Here is a 19,206-nt window from a genome sequence, read left to right as displayed (position 1 = left end):
CCCCCCCCCCCACCCCCCCCCCCCCCCACCCCCCCCCCCCCCCACCCCCCCCCCCCCCCACCCCCCCCCCCCCCCACCCCCCCCCCCCCCCACCCCCCCCCCCCCCCACCCCCCCCCCCCCCCACCCCCCCCCCCCCCCACCCCCCCCCCCCCCCACCCCCCCCCCCCCCCACCCCCCCCCCCCCCCACCCCCCCCCCCCCCCACCCCCCCCCCCCCCCACCCCCCCCCCCCCCCACCCCCCCCCCCCCCCACCCCCCCCCCCCCCCACCCCCCCCCCCCCCCACCCCCCCCCCCCCCCACCCCCCCCCCCCCCCACCCCCCCCCCCCCCCACCCCCCCCCCCCCCCACCCCCCCCCCCCCCCACCCCCCCCCCCCCCCACCCCCCCCCCCCCCCACCCCCCCCCCCCCCCACCCCCCCCCCCCCCCACCCCCCCCCCCCCCCACCCCCCCCCCCCCCCACCCCCCCCCCCCCCCACCCCCCCCCCCCCCCACCCCCCCCCCCCCCCACCCCCCCCCCCCCCCACCCCCCCCCCCCCCCACCCCCCCCCCCCCCCACCCCCCCCCCCCCCCACCCCCCCCCCCCCCCACCCCCCCCCCCCCCCACCCCCCCCCCCCCCCACCCCCCCCCCCCCCCACCCCCCCCCCCCCCCACCCCCCCCCCCCCCCACCCCCCCCCCCCCCCACCCCCCCCCCCCCCCACCCCCCCCCCCCCCCACCCCCCCCCCCCCCCACCCCCCCCCCCCCCCACCCCCCCCCCCCCCCACCCCCCCCCCCCCCCACCCCCCCCCCCCCCCACCCCCCCCCCCCCCCACCCCCCCCCCCCCCCACCCCCCCCCCCCCCCACCCCCCCCCCCCCCCACCCCCCCCCCCCCCCACCCCCCCCCCCCCCCACCCCCCCCCCCCCCCACCCCCCCCCCCCCCCACCCCCCCCCCCCCCCACCCCCCCCCCCCCCCACCCCCCCCCCCCCCCACCCCCCCCCCCCCCCACCCCCCCCCCCCCCCACCCCCCCCCCCCCCCACCCCCCCCCCCCCCCACCCCCCCCCCCCCCCACCCCCCCCCCCCCCCACCCCCCCCCCCCCCCACCCCCCCCCCCCCCCACCCCCCCCCCCCCCCACCCCCCCCCCCCCCCACCCCCCCCCCCCCCCACCCCCCCCCCCCCCCACCCCCCCCCCCCCCCACCCCCCCCCCCCCCCACCCCCCCCCCCCCCCACCCCCCCCCCCCCCCACCCCCCCCCCCCCCCACCCCCCCCCCCCCCCACCCCCCCCCCCCCCCACCCCCCCCCCCCCCCACCCCCCCCCCCCCCCACCCCCCCCCCCCCCCACCCCCCCCCCCCCCCACCCCCCCCCCCCCCCACCCCCCCCCCCCCCCACCCCCCCCCCCCCCCACCCCCCCCCCCCCCCACCCCCCCCCCCCCCCACCCCCCCCCCCCCCCACCCCCCCCCCCCCCCACCCCCCCCCCCCCCCACCCCCCCCCCCCCCCACCCCCCCCCCCCCCCACCCCCCCCCCCCCCCACCCCCCCCCCCCCCCACCCCCCCCCCCCCCCACCCCCCCCCCCCCCCACCCCCCCCCCCCCCCACCCCCCCCCCCCCCCACCCCCCCCCCCCCCCACCCCCCCCCCCCCCCACCCCCCCCCCCCCCCACCCCCCCCCCCCCCCACCCCCCCCCCCCCCCACCCCCCCCCCCCCCCACCCCCCCCCCCCCCCACCCCCCCCCCCCCCCACCCCCCCCCCCCCCCACCCCCCCCCCCCCCCACCCCCCCCCCCCCCCACCCCCCCCCCCCCCCACCCCCCCCCCCCCCCACCCCCCCCCCCCCCCACCCCCCCCCCCCCCCACCCCCCCCCCCCCCCACCCCCCCCCCCCCCCACCCCCCCCCCCCCCCACCCCCCCCCCCCCCCACCCCCCCCCCCCCCCACCCCCCCCCCCCCCCACCCCCCCCCCCCCCCACCCCCCCCCCCCCCCACCCCCCCCCCCCCCCACCCCCCCCCCCCCCCACCCCCCCCCCCCCCCACCCCCCCCCCCCCCCACCCCCCCCCCCCCCCACCCCCCCCCCCCCCCACCCCCCCCCCCCCCCACCCCCCCCCCCCCCCACCCCCCCCCCCCCCCACCCCCCCCCCCCCCCACCCCCCCCCCCCCCCACCCCCCCCCCCCCCCACCCCCCCCCCCCCCCACCCCCCCCCCCCCCCACCCCCCCCCCCCCCCACCCCCCCCCCCCCCCACCCCCCCCCCCCCCCACCCCCCCCCCCCCCCACCCCCCCCCCCCCCCACCCCCCCCCCCCCCCACCCCCCCCCCCCCCCACCCCCCCCCCCCCCCACCCCCCCCCCCCCCCACCCCCCCCCCCCCCCACCCCCCCCCCCCCCCACCCCCCCCCCCCCCCACCCCCCCCCCCCCCCACCCCCCCCCCCCCCCACCCCCCCCCCCCCCCACCCCCCCCCCCCCCCACCCCCCCCCCCCCCCACCCCCCCCCCCCCCCACCCCCCCCCCCCCCCACCCCCCCCCCCCCCCACCCCCCCCCCCCCCCACCCCCCCCCCCCCCCACCCCCCCCCCCCCCCACCCCCCCCCCCCCCCACCCCCCCCCCCCCCCACCCCCCCCCCCCCCCACCCCCCCCCCCCCCCACCCCCCCCCCCCCCCACCCCCCCCCCCCCCCACCCCCCCCCCCCCCCACCCCCCCCCCCCCCCACCCCCCCCCCCCCCCACCCCCCCCCCCCCCCACCCCCCCCCCCCCCCACCCCCCCCCCCCCCCACCCCCCCCCCCCCCCACCCCCCCCCCCCCCCACCCCCCCCCCCCCCCACCCCCCCCCCCCCCCACCCCCCCCCCCCCCCACCCCCCCCCCCCCCCACCCCCCCCCCCCCCCACCCCCCCCCCCCCCCACCCCCCCCCCCCCCCACCCCCCCCCCCCCCCACCCCCCCCCCCCCCCACCCCCCCCCCCCCCCACCCCCCCCCCCCCCCACCCCCCCCCCCCCCCACCCCCCCCCCCCCCCACCCCCCCCCCCCCCCACCCCCCCCCCCCCCCACCCCCCCCCCCCCCCACCCCCCCCCCCCCCCACCCCCCCCCCCCCCCACCCCCCCCCCCCCCCACCCCCCCCCCCCCCCACCCCCCCCCCCCCCCACCCCCCCCCCCCCCCACCCCCCCCCCCCCCCACCCCCCCCCCCCCCCACCCCCCCCCCCCCCCACCCCCCCCCCCCCCCACCCCCCCCCCCCCCCACCCCCCCCCCCCCCCACCCCCCCCCCCCCCCACCCCCCCCCCCCCCCACCCCCCCCCCCCCCCACCCCCCCCCCCCCCCACCCCCCCCCCCCCCCACCCCCCCCCCCCCCCACCCCCCCCCCCCCCCACCCCCCCCCCCCCCCACCCCCCCCCCCCCCCACCCCCCCCCCCCCCCACCCCCCCCCCCCCCCACCCCCCCCCCCCCCCACCCCCCCCCCCCCCCACCCCCCCCCCCCCCCACCCCCCCCCCCCCCCACCCCCCCCCCCCCCCACCCCCCCCCCCCCCCACCCCCCCCCCCCCCCACCCCCCCCCCCCCCCACCCCCCCCCCCCCCCACCCCCCCCCCCCCCCACCCCCCCCCCCCCCCACCCCCCCCCCCCCCCACCCCCCCCCCCCCCCACCCCCCCCCCCCCCCACCCCCCCCCCCCCCCACCCCCCCCCCCCCCCACCCCCCCCCCCCCCCACCCCCCCCCCCCCCCACCCCCCCCCCCCCCCACCCCCCCCCCCCCCCACCCCCCCCCCCCCCCACCCCCCCCCCCCCCCACCCCCCCCCCCCCCCACCCCCCCCCCCCCCCACCCCCCCCCCCCCCCACCCCCCCCCCCCCCCACCCCCCCCCCCCCCCACCCCCCCCCCCCCCCACCCCCCCCCCCCCCCACCCCCCCCCCCCCCCACCCCCCCCCCCCCCCACCCCCCCCCCCCCCCACCCCCCCCCCCCCCCACCCCCCCCCCCCCCCACCCCCCCCCCCCCCCACCCCCCCCCCCCCCCACCCCCCCCCCCCCCCACCCCCCCCCCCCCCCACCCCCCCCCCCCCCCACCCCCCCCCCCCCCCACCCCCCCCCCCCCCCACCCCCCCCCCCCCCCACCCCCCCCCCCCCCCACCCCCCCCCCCCCCCACCCCCCCCCCCCCCCACCCCCCCCCCCCCCCACCCCCCCCCCCCCCCACCCCCCCCCCCCCCCACCCCCCCCCCCCCCCACCCCCCCCCCCCCCCACCCCCCCCCCCCCCCACCCCCCCCCCCCCCCACCCCCCCCCCCCCCCACCCCCCCCCCCCCCCACCCCCCCCCCCCCCCACCCCCCCCCCCCCCCACCCCCCCCCCCCCCCACCCCCCCCCCCCCCCACCCCCCCCCCCCCCCACCCCCCCCCCCCCCCACCCCCCCCCCCCCCCACCCCCCCCCCCCCCCACCCCCCCCCCCCCCCACCCCCCCCCCCCCCCACCCCCCCCCCCCCCCACCCCCCCCCCCCCCCACCCCCCCCCCCCCCCACCCCCCCCCCCCCCCACCCCCCCCCCCCCCCACCCCCCCCCCCCCCCACCCCCCCCCCCCCCCACCCCCCCCCCCCCCCACCCCCCCCCCCCCCCACCCCCCCCCCCCCCCACCCCCCCCCCCCCCCACCCCCCCCCCCCCCCACCCCCCCCCCCCCCCACCCCCCCCCCCCCCCACCCCCCCCCCCCCCCACCCCCCCCCCCCCCCACCCCCCCCCCCCCCCACCCCCCCCCCCCCCCACCCCCCCCCCCCCCCACCCCCCCCCCCCCCCACCCCCCCCCCCCCCCACCCCCCCCCCCCCCCACCCCCCCCCCCCCCCACCCCCCCCCCCCCCCACCCCCCCCCCCCCCCACCCCCCCCCCCCCCCACCCCCCCCCCCCCCCACCCCCCCCCCCCCCCACCCCCCCCCCCCCCCACCCCCCCCCCCCCCCACCCCCCCCCCCCCCCACCCCCCCCCCCCCCCACCCCCCCCCCCCCCCACCCCCCCCCCCCCCCACCCCCCCCCCCCCCCACCCCCCCCCCCCCCCACCCCCCCCCCCCCCCACCCCCCCCCCCCCCCACCCCCCCCCCCCCCCACCCCCCCCCCCCCCCACCCCCCCCCCCCCCCACCCCCCCCCCCCCCCACCCCCCCCCCCCCCCACCCCCCCCCCCCCCCACCCCCCCCCCCCCCCACCCCCCCCCCCCCCCACCCCCCCCCCCCCCCACCCCCCCCCCCCCCCACCCCCCCCCCCCCCCACCCCCCCCCCCCCCCACCCCCCCCCCCCCCCACCCCCCCCCCCCCCCACCCCCCCCCCCCCCCACCCCCCCCCCCCCCCACCCCCCCCCCCCCCCACCCCCCCCCCCCCCCACCCCCCCCCCCCCCCACCCCCCCCCCCCCCCACCCCCCCCCCCCCCCACCCCCCCCCCCCCCCACCCCCCCCCCCCCCCACCCCCCCCCCCCCCCACCCCCCCCCCCCCCCACCCCCCCCCCCCCCCACCCCCCCCCCCCCCCACCCCCCCCCCCCCCCACCCCCCCCCCCCCCCACCCCCCCCCCCCCCCACCCCCCCCCCCCCCCACCCCCCCCCCCCCCCACCCCCCCCCCCCCCCACCCCCCCCCCCCCCCACCCCCCCCCCCCCCCACCCCCCCCCCCCCCCACCCCCCCCCCCCCCCACCCCCCCCCCCCCCCACCCCCCCCCCCCCCCACCCCCCCCCCCCCCCACCCCCCCCCCCCCCCACCCCCCCCCCCCCCCACCCCCCCCCCCCCCCACCCCCCCCCCCCCCCACCCCCCCCCCCCCCCACCCCCCCCCCCCCCCACCCCCCCCCCCCCCCACCCCCCCCCCCCCCCACCCCCCCCCCCCCCCACCCCCCCCCCCCCCCACCCCCCCCCCCCCCCACCCCCCCCCCCCCCCACCCCCCCCCCCCCCCACCCCCCCCCCCCCCCACCCCCCCCCCCCCCCACCCCCCCCCCCCCCCACCCCCCCCCCCCCCCACCCCCCCCCCCCCCCACCCCCCCCCCCCCCCACCCCCCCCCCCCCCCACCCCCCCCCCCCCCCACCCCCCCCCCCCCCCACCCCCCCCCCCCCCCACCCCCCCCCCCCCCCACCCCCCCCCCCCCCCACCCCCCCCCCCCCCCACCCCCCCCCCCCCCCACCCCCCCCCCCCCCCACCCCCCCCCCCCCCCACCCCCCCCCCCCCCCACCCCCCCCCCCCCCCACCCCCCCCCCCCCCCACCCCCCCCCCCCCCCACCCCCCCCCCCCCCCACCCCCCCCCCCCCCCACCCCCCCCCCCCCCCACCCCCCCCCCCCCCCACCCCCCCCCCCCCCCACCCCCCCCCCCCCCCACCCCCCCCCCCCCCCACCCCCCCCCCCCCCCACCCCCCCCCCCCCCCACCCCCCCCCCCCCCCACCCCCCCCCCCCCCCACCCCCCCCCCCCCCCACCCCCCCCCCCCCCCACCCCCCCCCCCCCCCACCCCCCCCCCCCCCCACCCCCCCCCCCCCCCACCCCCCCCCCCCCCCACCCCCCCCCCCCCCCACCCCCCCCCCCCCCCACCCCCCCCCCCCCCCACCCCCCCCCCCCCCCACCCCCCCCCCCCCCCACCCCCCCCCCCCCCCACCCCCCCCCCCCCCCACCCCCCCCCCCCCCCACCCCCCCCCCCCCCCACCCCCCCCCCCCCCCACCCCCCCCCCCCCCCACCCCCCCCCCCCCCCACCCCCCCCCCCCCCCACCCCCCCCCCCCCCCACCCCCCCCCCCCCCCACCCCCCCCCCCCCCCACCCCCCCCCCCCCCCACCCCCCCCCCCCCCCACCCCCCCCCCCCCCCACCCCCCCCCCCCCCCACCCCCCCCCCCCCCCACCCCCCCCCCCCCCCACCCCCCCCCCCCCCCACCCCCCCCCCCCCCCACCCCCCCCCCCCCCCACCCCCCCCCCCCCCCACCCCCCCCCCCCCCCACCCCCCCCCCCCCCCACCCCCCCCCCCCCCCACCCCCCCCCCCCCCCACCCCCCCCCCCCCCCACCCCCCCCCCCCCCCACCCCCCCCCCCCCCCACCCCCCCCCCCCCCCACCCCCCCCCCCCCCCACCCCCCCCCCCCCCCACCCCCCCCCCCCCCCACCCCCCCCCCCCCCCACCCCCCCCCCCCCCCACCCCCCCCCCCCCCCACCCCCCCCCCCCCCCACCCCCCCCCCCCCCCACCCCCCCCCCCCCCCACCCCCCCCCCCCCCCACCCCCCCCCCCCCCCACCCCCCCCCCCCCCCACCCCCCCCCCCCCCCACCCCCCCCCCCCCCCACCCCCCCCCCCCCCCACCCCCCCCCCCCCCCACCCCCCCCCCCCCCCACCCCCCCCCCCCCCCACCCCCCCCCCCCCCCACCCCCCCCCCCCCCCACCCCCCCCCCCCCCCACCCCCCCCCCCCCCCACCCCCCCCCCCCCCCACCCCCCCCCCCCCCCACCCCCCCCCCCCCCCACCCCCCCCCCCCCCCACCCCCCCCCCCCCCCACCCCCCCCCCCCCCCACCCCCCCCCCCCCCCACCCCCCCCCCCCCCCACCCCCCCCCCCCCCCACCCCCCCCCCCCCCCACCCCCCCCCCCCCCCACCCCCCCCCCCCCCCACCCCCCCCCCCCCCCACCCCCCCCCCCCCCCACCCCCCCCCCCCCCCACCCCCCCCCCCCCCCACCCCCCCCCCCCCCCACCCCCCCCCCCCCCCACCCCCCCCCCCCCCCACCCCCCCCCCCCCCCACCCCCCCCCCCCCCCACCCCCCCCCCCCCCCACCCCCCCCCCCCCCCACCCCCCCCCCCCCCCACCCCCCCCCCCCCCCACCCCCCCCCCCCCCCACCCCCCCCCCCCCCCACCCCCCCCCCCCCCCACCCCCCCCCCCCCCCACCCCCCCCCCCCCCCACCCCCCCCCCCCCCCACCCCCCCCCCCCCCCACCCCCCCCCCCCCCCACCCCCCCCCCCCCCCACCCCCCCCCCCCCCCACCCCCCCCCCCCCCCACCCCCCCCCCCCCCCACCCCCCCCCCCCCCCACCCCCCCCCCCCCCCACCCCCCCCCCCCCCCACCCCCCCCCCCCCCCACCCCCCCCCCCCCCCACCCCCCCCCCCCCCCACCCCCCCCCCCCCCCACCCCCCCCCCCCCCCACCCCCCCCCCCCCCCACCCCCCCCCCCCCCCACCCCCCCCCCCCCCCACCCCCCCCCCCCCCCACCCCCCCCCCCCCCCACCCCCCCCCCCCCCCACCCCCCCCCCCCCCCACCCCCCCCCCCCCCCACCCCCCCCCCCCCCCACCCCCCCCCCCCCCCACCCCCCCCCCCCCCCACCCCCCCCCCCCCCCACCCCCCCCCCCCCCCACCCCCCCCCCCCCCCACCCCCCCCCCCCCCCACCCCCCCCCCCCCCCACCCCCCCCCCCCCCCACCCCCCCCCCCCCCCACCCCCCCCCCCCCCCACCCCCCCCCCCCCCCACCCCCCCCCCCCCCCACCCCCCCCCCCCCCCACCCCCCCCCCCCCCCACCCCCCCCCCCCCCCACCCCCCCCCCCCCCCACCCCCCCCCCCCCCCACCCCCCCCCCCCCCCACCCCCCCCCCCCCCCACCCCCCCCCCCCCCCACCCCCCCCCCCCCCCACCCCCCCCCCCCCCCACCCCCCCCCCCCCCCACCCCCCCCCCCCCCCACCCCCCCCCCCCCCCACCCCCCCCCCCCCCCACCCCCCCCCCCCCCCACCCCCCCCCCCCCCCACCCCCCCCCCCCCCCACCCCCCCCCCCCCCCACCCCCCCCCCCCCCCACCCCCCCCCCCCCCCACCCCCCCCCCCCCCCACCCCCCCCCCCCCCCACCCCCCCCCCCCCCCACCCCCCCCCCCCCCCACCCCCCCCCCCCCCCACCCCCCCCCCCCCCCACCCCCCCCCCCCCCCACCCCCCCCCCCCCCCACCCCCCCCCCCCCCCACCCCCCCCCCCCCCCACCCCCCCCCCCCCCCACCCCCCCCCCCCCCCACCCCCCCCCCCCCCCACCCCCCCCCCCCCCCACCCCCCCCCCCCCCCACCCCCCCCCCCCCCCACCCCCCCCCCCCCCCACCCCCCCCCCCCCCCACCCCCCCCCCCCCCCACCCCCCCCCCCCCCCACCCCCCCCCCCCCCCACCCCCCCCCCCCCCCACCCCCCCCCCCCCCCACCCCCCCCCCCCCCCACCCCCCCCCCCCCCCACCCCCCCCCCCCCCCACCCCCCCCCCCCCCCACCCCCCCCCCCCCCCACCCCCCCCCCCCCCCACCCCCCCCCCCCCCCACCCCCCCCCCCCCCCACCCCCCCCCCCCCCCACCCCCCCCCCCCCCCACCCCCCCCCCCCCCCACCCCCCCCCCCCCCCACCCCCCCCCCCCCCCACCCCCCCCCCCCCCCACCCCCCCCCCCCCCCACCCCCCCCCCCCCCCACCCCCCCCCCCCCCCACCCCCCCCCCCCCCCACCCCCCCCCCCCCCCACCCCCCCCCCCCCCCACCCCCCCCCCCCCCCACCCCCCCCCCCCCCCACCCCCCCCCCCCCCCACCCCCCCCCCCCCCCACCCCCCCCCCCCCCCACCCCCCCCCCCCCCCACCCCCCCCCCCCCCCACCCCCCCCCCCCCCCACCCCCCCCCCCCCCCACCCCCCCCCCCCCCCACCCCCCCCCCCCCCCACCCCCCCCCCCCCCCACCCCCCCCCCCCCCCACCCCCCCCCCCCCCCACCCCCCCCCCCCCCCACCCCCCCCCCCCCCCACCCCCCCCCCCCCCCACCCCCCCCCCCCCCCACCCCCCCCCCCCCCCACCCCCCCCCCCCCCCACCCCCCCCCCCCCCCACCCCCCCCCCCCCCCACCCCCCCCCCCCCCCACCCCCCCCCCCCCCCACCCCCCCCCCCCCCCACCCCCCCCCCCCCCCACCCCCCCCCCCCCCCACCCCCCCCCCCCCCCACCCCCCCCCCCCCCCACCCCCCCCCCCCCCCACCCCCCCCCCCCCCCACCCCCCCCCCCCCCCACCCCCCCCCCCCCCCACCCCCCCCCCCCCCCACCCCCCCCCCCCCCCACCCCCCCCCCCCCCCACCCCCCCCCCCCCCCACCCCCCCCCCCCCCCACCCCCCCCCCCCCCCACCCCCCCCCCCCCCCACCCCCCCCCCCCCCCACCCCCCCCCCCCCCCACCCCCCCCCCCCCCCACCCCCCCCCCCCCCCACCCCCCCCCCCCCCCACCCCCCCCCCCCCCCACCCCCCCCCCCCCCCACCCCCCCCCCCCCCCACCCCCCCCCCCCCCCACCCCCCCCCCCCCCCACCCCCCCCCCCCCCCACCCCCCCCCCCCCCCACCCCCCCCCCCCCCCACCCCCCCCCCCCCCCACCCCCCCCCCCCCCCACCCCCCCCCCCCCCCACCCCCCCCCCCCCCCACCCCCCCCCCCCCCCACCCCCCCCCCCCCCCACCCCCCCCCCCCCCCACCCCCCCCCCCCCCCACCCCCCCCCCCCCCCACCCCCCCCCCCCCCCACCCCCCCCCCCCCCCACCCCCCCCCCCCCCCACCCCCCCCCCCCCCCACCCCCCCCCCCCCCCACCCCCCCCCCCCCCCACCCCCCCCCCCCCCCACCCCCCCCCCCCCCCACCCCCCCCCCCCCCCACCCCCCCCCCCCCCCACCCCCCCCCCCCCCCACCCCCCCCCCCCCCCACCCCCCCCCCCCCCCACCCCCCCCCCCCCCCACCCCCCCCCCCCCCCACCCCCCCCCCCCCCCACCCCCCCCCCCCCCCACCCCCCCCCCCCCCCACCCCCCCCCCCCCCCACCCCCCCCCCCCCCCACCCCCCCCCCCCCCCACCCCCCCCCCCCCCCACCCCCCCCCCCCCCCACCCCCCCCCCCCCCCACCCCCCCCCCCCCCCACCCCCCCCCCCCCCCACCCCCCCCCCCCCCCACCCCCCCCCCCCCCCACCCCCCCCCCCCCCCACCCCCCCCCCCCCCCACCCCCCCCCCCCCCCACCCCCCCCCCCCCCCACCCCCCCCCCCCCCCACCCCCCCCCCCCCCCACCCCCCCCCCCCCCCACCCCCCCCCCCCCCCACCCCCCCCCCCCCCCACCCCCCCCCCCCCCCACCCCCCCCCCCCCCCACCCCCCCCCCCCCCCACCCCCCCCCCCCCCCACCCCCCCCCCCCCCCACCCCCCCCCCCCCCCACCCCCCCCCCCCCCCACCCCCCCCCCCCCCCACCCCCCCCCCCCCCCACCCCCCCCCCCCCCCACCCCCCCCCCCCCCCACCCCCCCCCCCCCCCACCCCCCCCCCCCCCCACCCCCCCCCCCCCCCACCCCCCCCCCCCCCCACCCCCCCCCCCCCCCACCCCCCCCCCCCCCCACCCCCCCCCCCCCCCACCCCCCCCCCCCCCCACCCCCCCCCCCCCCCACCCCCCCCCCCCCCCACCCCCCCCCCCCCCCACCCCCCCCCCCCCCCACCCCCCCCCCCCCCCACCCCCCCCCCCCCCCACCCCCCCCCCCCCCCACCCCCCCCCCCCCCCACCCCCCCCCCCCCCCACCCCCCCCCCCCCCCACCCCCCCCCCCCCCCACCCCCCCCCCCCCCCACCCCCCCCCCCCCCCACCCCCCCCCCCCCCCACCCCCCCCCCCCCCCACCCCCCCCCCCCCCCACCCCCCCCCCCCCCCACCCCCCCCCCCCCCCACCCCCCCCCCCCCCCACCCCCCCCCCCCCCCACCCCCCCCCCCCCCCACCCCCCCCCCCCCCCACCCCCCCCCCCCCCCACCCCCCCCCCCCCCCACCCCCCCCCCCCCCCACCCCCCCCCCCCCCCACCCCCCCCCCCCCCCACCCCCCCCCCCCCCCACCCCCCCCCCCCCCCACCCCCCCCCCCCCCCACCCCCCCCCCCCCCCACCCCCCCCCCCCCCCACCCCCCCCCCCCCCCACCCCCCCCCCCCCCCACCCCCCCCCCCCCCCACCCCCCCCCCCCCCCACCCCCCCCCCCCCCCACCCCCCCCCCCCCCCACCCCCCCCCCCCCCCACCCCCCCCCCCCCCCACCCCCCCCCCCCCCCACCCCCCCCCCCCCCCACCCCCCCCCCCCCCCACCCCCCCCCCCCCCCACCCCCCCCCCCCCCCACCCCCCCCCCCCCCCACCCCCCCCCCCCCCCACCCCCCCCCCCCCCCACCCCCCCCCCCCCCCACCCCCCCCCCCCCCCACCCCCCCCCCCCCCCACCCCCCCCCCCCCCCACCCCCCCCCCCCCCCACCCCCCCCCCCCCCCACCCCCCCCCCCCCCCACCCCCCCCCCCCCCCACCCCCCCCCCCCCCCACCCCCCCCCCCCCCCACCCCCCCCCCCCCCCACCCCCCCCCCCCCCCACCCCCCCCCCCCCCCACCCCCCCCCCCCCCCACCCCCCCCCCCCCCCACCCCCCCCCCCCCCCACCCCCCCCCCCCCCCACCCCCCCCCCCCCCCACCCCCCCCCCCCCCCACCCCCCCCCCCCCCCACCCCCCCCCCCCCCCACCCCCCCCCCCCCCCACCCCCCCCCCCCCCCACCCCCCCCCCCCCCCACCCCCCCCCCCCCCCACCCCCCCCCCCCCCCACCCCCCCCCCCCCCCACCCCCCCCCCCCCCCACCCCCCCCCCCCCCCACCCCCCCCCCCCCCCACCCCCCCCCCCCCCCACCCCCCCCCCCCCCCACCCCCCCCCCCCCCCACCCCCCCCCCCCCCCACCCCCCCCCCCCCCCACCCCCCCCCCCCCCCACCCCCCCCCCCCCCCACCCCCCCCCCCCCCCACCCCCCCCCCCCCCCACCCCCCCCCCCCCCCACCCCCCCCCCCCCCCACCCCCCCCCCCCCCCACCCCCCCCCCCCCCCACCCCCCCCCCCCCCCACCCCCCCCCCCCCCCACCCCCCCCCCCCCCCACCCCCCCCCCCCCCCACCCCCCCCCCCCCCCACCCCCCCCCCCCCCCACCCCCCCCCCCCCCCACCCCCCCCCCCCCCCACCCCCCCCCCCCCCCACCCCCCCCCCCCCCCACCCCCCCCCCCCCCCACCCCCCCCCCCCCCCACCCCCCCCCCCCCCCACCCCCCCCCCCCCCCACCCCCCCCCCCCCCCACCCCCCCCCCCCCCCACCCCCCCCCCCCCCCACCCCCCCCCCCCCCCACCCCCCCCCCCCCCCACCCCCCCCCCCCCCCACCCCCCCCCCCCCCCACCCCCCCCCCCCCCCACCCCCCCCCCCCCCCACCCCCCCCCCCCCCCACCCCCCCCCCCCCCCACCCCCCCCCCCCCCCACCCCCCCCCCCCCCCACCCCCCCCCCCCCCCACCCCCCCCCCCCCCCACCCCCCCCCCCCCCCACCCCCCCCCCCCCCCACCCCCCCCCCCCCCCACCCCCCCCCCCCCCCACCCCCCCCCCCCCCCACCCCCCCCCCCCCCCACCCCCCCCCCCCCCCACCCCCCCCCCCCCCCACCCCCCCCCCCCCCCACCCCCCCCCCCCCCCACCCCCCCCCCCCCCCACCCCCCCCCCCCCCCACCCCCCCCCCCCCCCACCCCCCCCCCCCCCCACCCCCCAGGCAGCAGCTTCATGCCGCCTCCCCCACCCGGCACTCACCTTGTCCCCAGGCCTCGGCGACGCGCCGGAGGCCCAGGGACAAGGTGAGTGCTGGGTGGGGGAGGCGCCGTGAAGCTGCTGCTGTTCGCTCGGCAGCGGCTTCATGGCGGCGTATTCCTGAAAAGAACGCTTCCTAGCGTTCTGGGAATACGCCGGCTGCGGGCCAGCCGGGCGGCGCGGGGGCGGCGCGGCTGCGCTGCAGCTGCGCCCCCCGTGCGAATGGCGGCCTGGAGACGGCGTTTTTACCGTCTCCAGGCCGTCATTTTCTGCCCATGCGGAAACGGCCCTAGATTGAAGGCGCTCCTGTCCAAAAACAGCAGGCTGGAGATTCTTTATTTTTCCCACTTGCTAGCCAATTCCTCCCTTCCCCCCTTTTACTTTCATTTCTGCCACCATGTCAGGAAGATTCTGCATGCCCGCCATTTTGTGTAGTTCACCCAGCACATAGTAGGCTGATTCTCCGAGCACCTCTCTTTTTAAAAAATATTGTGTGTCGAACATGCAAAGTTACTCAAGTGCAGCCTGTCCCACTGCACGCCGGTGGGTAATCGGCCAGTCTCTGTGTTGTATCATTACATACTGGTACTCACCTGTTTATATCTATTTAACAGTGTTGTGCACCACAGAACAGGACCGCATCACTTCCTTCTGCTAAAATTGCTCTGTTGTATCTTCATATTGCTATGTGATGATGTTTTTATGTTGCTTATAATGTATATTTATGCTGTTTTATTTTTATTATCTTCACTGAAATGAACAGCAATTCCATTTCACTGGTTGTTAGATTGTTTCCTTTATACTTTAAATCTATGTTATTGCTCAGTACTCTTACAGTGCAAGGCTATGCAGAGCTACTCCAGCCTATGCCTATTGAATTCATCATAGGATTGCACTGTTACCTGATTAGTTGAAGTGGAGGTGATACACTAGGAGTGTTGGACTGACCTACAGTCCCAGTGTATCTTTTCTTCTCGGCTGTTTAAGGGGATACATACACCTGTGAACATCTATGATACGTGCAGATTCATCCTCTTGAATTGCACAGGTATTTACAGGGTTTTTTCTTGCCTTAAACAGGAAGCCACTCATTGCTTGTGTGGAGAGACAGCTGTTAGGAGAGCACCTAACAGCCATTTTGCAAAAAGGTACCTTTTTTCTCATTAGTTTTTGTAGCCAACAGCTGCATCATCATCTGCTTATGTTTTAAGGGAAATTGGATTCACATTATACAGCTCCTTTGTTATAAAAGACTAATCTCTATATTATGTATCATGCAGACACCTTTGTAGGAGAGGACTTAAATGCTGTCTAGCTCTGATTTTTTCCTCTCCTGTGGACCCTGTCATTTTCAGACTGCTAACAAAGTTCACTAGGATCCAGAACCTGAGCTAGGTAGTCTGTAGTTCACTTAGTGGAATTTTTGCCTTTGTCCCCCTTTGAGTGATCGAAATGTGTACACCTACACAGCACATGTCATATTACAGCTTGATTTTTGAAATTGCATCTCAGTTTCAAAAACAGGTTGAGAAGTTGAAGATTTGCTTTTAACATTTGTATCTTAAAGGTCTGTTGTGCATAATTAATTGCTGCAATCCTCTGGGGATATGCAACTAACGGTTCTTTAAATCCTAACATCTTATATGTTACTCAGTGTTCGATGTAAATTCTCCCTATTTTTGAGGAAAAGCAACCACTGGAGACTGCAAATAGAATTAGAGAAAGGGCTGATAAGGAAAGGGGGCTTAACTGTTTCTCTCTTCTTTTGCCCCATCAAGTCACATCTGACTTACGGCTAACCCTATAGGGTTTTCAAGGCAAGAGATGCTGAAGGGTGATTGCCATCCTCTGCGTAGTGTCCCTGACATTCCTTGGGGGTTTCTCATCCAAACACTAGCCAGGGTTGACCCTGTTTATCTTCTGAGATCTGACATGATCAGGCTAGCTTTGGCTATCCAGGTCAGGTCAAACCCTTTCTCTGCCATCTGTTTTTCTTCTCAAAATTACCCCCCCCCCCAAAACAAAATTACTTATGGTACTGTTGGTGTTAAATATATGGGGAGTTGTAGTAATACTTTGGCCATCTTCTTTGTGATTGTTGTACCTTATTAAAACACCTTTTTCACTTATAAGTTTGTTGCTTTCTTATTATCTGCCTCCCTCTTCAATAGGACCCTTGCTGTGACTGACTCATGCGCTACTGAAATGTCTTGGCTTCTCTTTTGTAATAGGGTCTGAACTGGCATTTATCTTTGCAATGCCCATTCTTATTTCTTTACAAATAAATAAAATAGGTACAAATTAATGTTTATTTGTCCCCTTCTTTTTTCTTCCTGTATTTCACTACCACCAGGAATTTAATTTCAAACCTCTTTATATTTTACTCTTAAGTAGTATGTCTGAGCTTTAAAGACTCCCTTTACTGTCCAGTTAAATTTTGTGGTTGGTCAGTGAGGCTAAAAAAAGAGTTTTTAAATTATACATATACACAAGTGGAATATACTCTTATTTGCATTTTTCCTTTCATATTTGGAACAAACCATCATTTTTAAAGATACTATACTCTGTTTATTGTAGGTAGTTTACTCCTAATTGTAGGTCATGTTGAGATTGTACATACTTACCAGAGAGTAAGCCCCATTAAACATCAGGGGCTTCTAAGGGAGTTTTCACAGAATGAAGCTGAAATCGTGTGTACACTTAGGCTGCTTCAACATGGGAGTGATTCTCTGTGGCCCACTTGATCACCATTTCCCCTTTCCTCCACTAGAGGGTTTTATAGCATGTAAAAACATCCTTATTTAGGAATAAACCTTATCAAAGTGATCAGACATCTGAATAATCTCCACTAGTTCCAAGCTTTCATTTTTTTTAAAAAAGTGTTTAGCTGTTTTTTAGTTGTTTTGTCATGACTTATTTGCCTTGGTTTGGATGCTGTTGAAAAACAGTTTTTCCTCCTGCTTTCCTACATCATTGTGCCTTTGTGCACTTCTGGAGTTTTCTCTTTCATGCAGCCTTTCTCAAATCCGCTTTGCCATGGCCATCTGACAGGAGTGCTTACATTGTGTATTTCTGCATGGCTGGAGGGTGGACTTGATGGCCTTTGTGGTCTCTTCCAACTCTATAATTTCTTGATGTTTTGGGAAAGCTTGCAGCAAAGCCTGGATGGCTGCTGTATGGGTTGAAAAATCCGGATTTTCCATTTCCTGGATCAACCTGTATCCGTGCCATTTTCCCTGTTCCAGCTGTTCCTATGCTATTGGGGATGGGAGCTTTTGGAGGTTTTTTTAAAAAATCCTGTTATAGTGATATAACAGCACATTGCAATGTCAATTATTGATTTAACAAAACCTCCCAAAAAGTTTTTCCTCGTGGCATGGGGTGGTAGGGAGAGATGGCCACTGTGGGGGATGGAAGTATGCAAAAACTGGAAAAATGGAAGAAGTCCTGTCGCTAGGCTGCATTGAGTAGCTGCAGCGCCAATCAGGAAACCACAGGATAGATAGTGTTGCTCTGTGAAAAATACCTTTATTACAGAGTTACAAGAGAAGATTTGTAGACTGCATGATTTTACCATGAAAAAAGCTAGTAGATGATGGCAATGTGTTCTTATAATGCTATTGTGATCTGGTAATTCCCAGTCAATTTTTTTAAGCCAGAAAAAAGCCCACTGGGGTGTGTGTGTGTGTGCGTGTGTGTGTGCGTGCGTGCGTGTGTGTTTTGAACGAATGGTAGCCAAGGGAAGAAAATGTTGCTGGTGTGATTGGAATATGCAAAAACACTCACTTTCCTGGCTGCATAGCATCCAAAGGAGTTTTAACTGCTGTCTCCAAGAAGATTATACCAAACCACGTTTGGAAATAATTGCAGTATGCCGGGGAAAGTGGGGGAACACAGACCCTGGACGAATAGAGGATAACATCACATGGATGCTGTTGTCAGGCAGTCAAAGTGGAGCTAAACAGACATGTAAAAGCGCCCTTTCTTAGAAATAAACCTTATCAAAGTGAACAGACATCTGAGTAAACATGTAGGTTTTTGCTTCAAGTGCTCTAATTTTCTTCCACAGTTTTTTGCTCTGCAGCAATCCTACATTTTCTTTTTTTAGAATTCCAGCTAATTGAAAAAGGAGAAAAAGAAATCTGATATTTACAATTATAAATGCCAGTAGTAATTAAGAATAAAACAGTAACAGCTAAACAAGTGCATAATATTTCATCAAAAGTTTTTGGAATTTAAACCAAACAAGGAACCTGAAGTGACTCTACCCTTTGAAGCAGATATTGAGCAAGAAAAATGGAAATCCCTTAGATGCTGCAAGTAATTGTGTCAGCATAATTATTTGAAGGTTGAAATACTAATCATAATATAAAGGGTAACCTGACACTTGACAACATAGCTTTGCATGATATTTACAACAGTAAAATGTAGCTCAAAATGAATATTTATTTGCCATTTTGTAGTCATTGACAACATTAAAAATGTACAAGTCAGATTTTGTATACCTAATTTTGGTTTTCCTTGTTTTCTTCTTTATAGGGGATCTAGGGGATATTAGTTATGCTAATTGAGGTTTTCTTAATTTATTTCACATTTGCAGTAGAAAAACCATTTAGACACCAGCAATTTACAGGGTCAGAACTAGTCCATGTTTGCTCAGAAGCTAGTTCCATTGTTTTCAGTATATGCATTGGACTGCATGCTTAGTTGATTAAAAGTGTGTCTTAATTAAATGGGTGTATTACATCATACTTTCAATAAATAGCACATTATAGAATTCCAGATTTCACATATCCCTGGCTAATCAACATATTTGAAGGCTGCGATGGCAAAGCTATGAAGCAGACCACTTCAGACTACAGATAGTGAAAGTATAATTCAAATATTTTCCTTTCTGAAACGCTCACTGTATGTAGTCAGTTGGAGAAAGTCTGGACTAAACCTTTCTCTCTGATGTGATGGTTTACTGCAAATGGAAAGTTTTTTTTAAGTAGGACAACAACAAATTTCCTTGCAGTCTACAATTGTACAGGACACTAATCCATATTGTACATCATATGTACAGTGGCTCCTATATAATTCCTTATGCTGTTGGTGGGAAAACAAATAGAGTACTCTTGTACATTTAAGAAAACTTTTAATACCACAGATTAGGATCTCTTTTTCATTCATACACATCATCCAAATAATTGATCTTCTGCTCCTCTAAACAAATTACTATATTATATCATGCTGTTATATTAATATTTGAAAAAAGCCTCAGAGTGCCAGCAGTTCTGCTTGAACATGAAGCTGTCATTCCTGTATCTTCACAACTTTTTCTATTGCTTAGTAAAAGTTCTTGGCTATTATCTTACTTCTTGGCTATCCTACCAACAAAAATCTTCTTCACAGCCTTGCTCAGAAAATATTGAATACATCACTCCTGATAACAGATGAAAGCATTCAAACTTTCAATGTGCAGTCAATAATCCATGTCTAATAATCCATATCTGATTAAAAAATGGAGCATCATTTTTGTGTTTGAAATGTGTTATAACTTCAAGGCAAAATACCAAGAACTAATCAATCATACAAGTATTATTCTTTACAGAAAAGTCTACATGTTTTCAGAGACTGTAACATCTAGATTGTGTCAATATAAACGTGTGGGATCCTTTCTCTTTTCTTGGAATAAATGATGTATTTTATTTTT

The 19,206-nt window shown here is 77.5% G+C and overlaps 1 protein-coding gene across 1 annotated transcript in view; it reads left to right on the top strand.

Moving 5' to 3' along the window:
- The window catches only part of CUL4A (cullin 4A), a 45,878-nt gene that overhangs the window by 9,791 nt on the left and 16,881 nt on the right, over positions 1–19,206 (top strand). The window contains exon 3 of the mRNA XM_048494109.1: positions 14,560–14,659. Coding sequence (XP_048350066.1) covers positions 14,560–14,659 — 100 coding nt within the window. The remainder of the gene's footprint in view (positions 1–14,559; positions 14,660–19,206) is intronic.

Source organism: Sphaerodactylus townsendi, linkage group LG04 (assembly GCF_021028975.2).
Source record: "Sphaerodactylus townsendi isolate TG3544 linkage group LG04, MPM_Stown_v2.3, whole genome shotgun sequence".
NCBI lineage: Eukaryota > Metazoa > Chordata > Lepidosauria > Squamata > Sphaerodactylidae > Sphaerodactylus > Sphaerodactylus townsendi.
The sequence above is the reverse complement of the archived record's forward strand: the minus strand, read 5'-3'. Positions and strand labels throughout refer to the sequence as shown.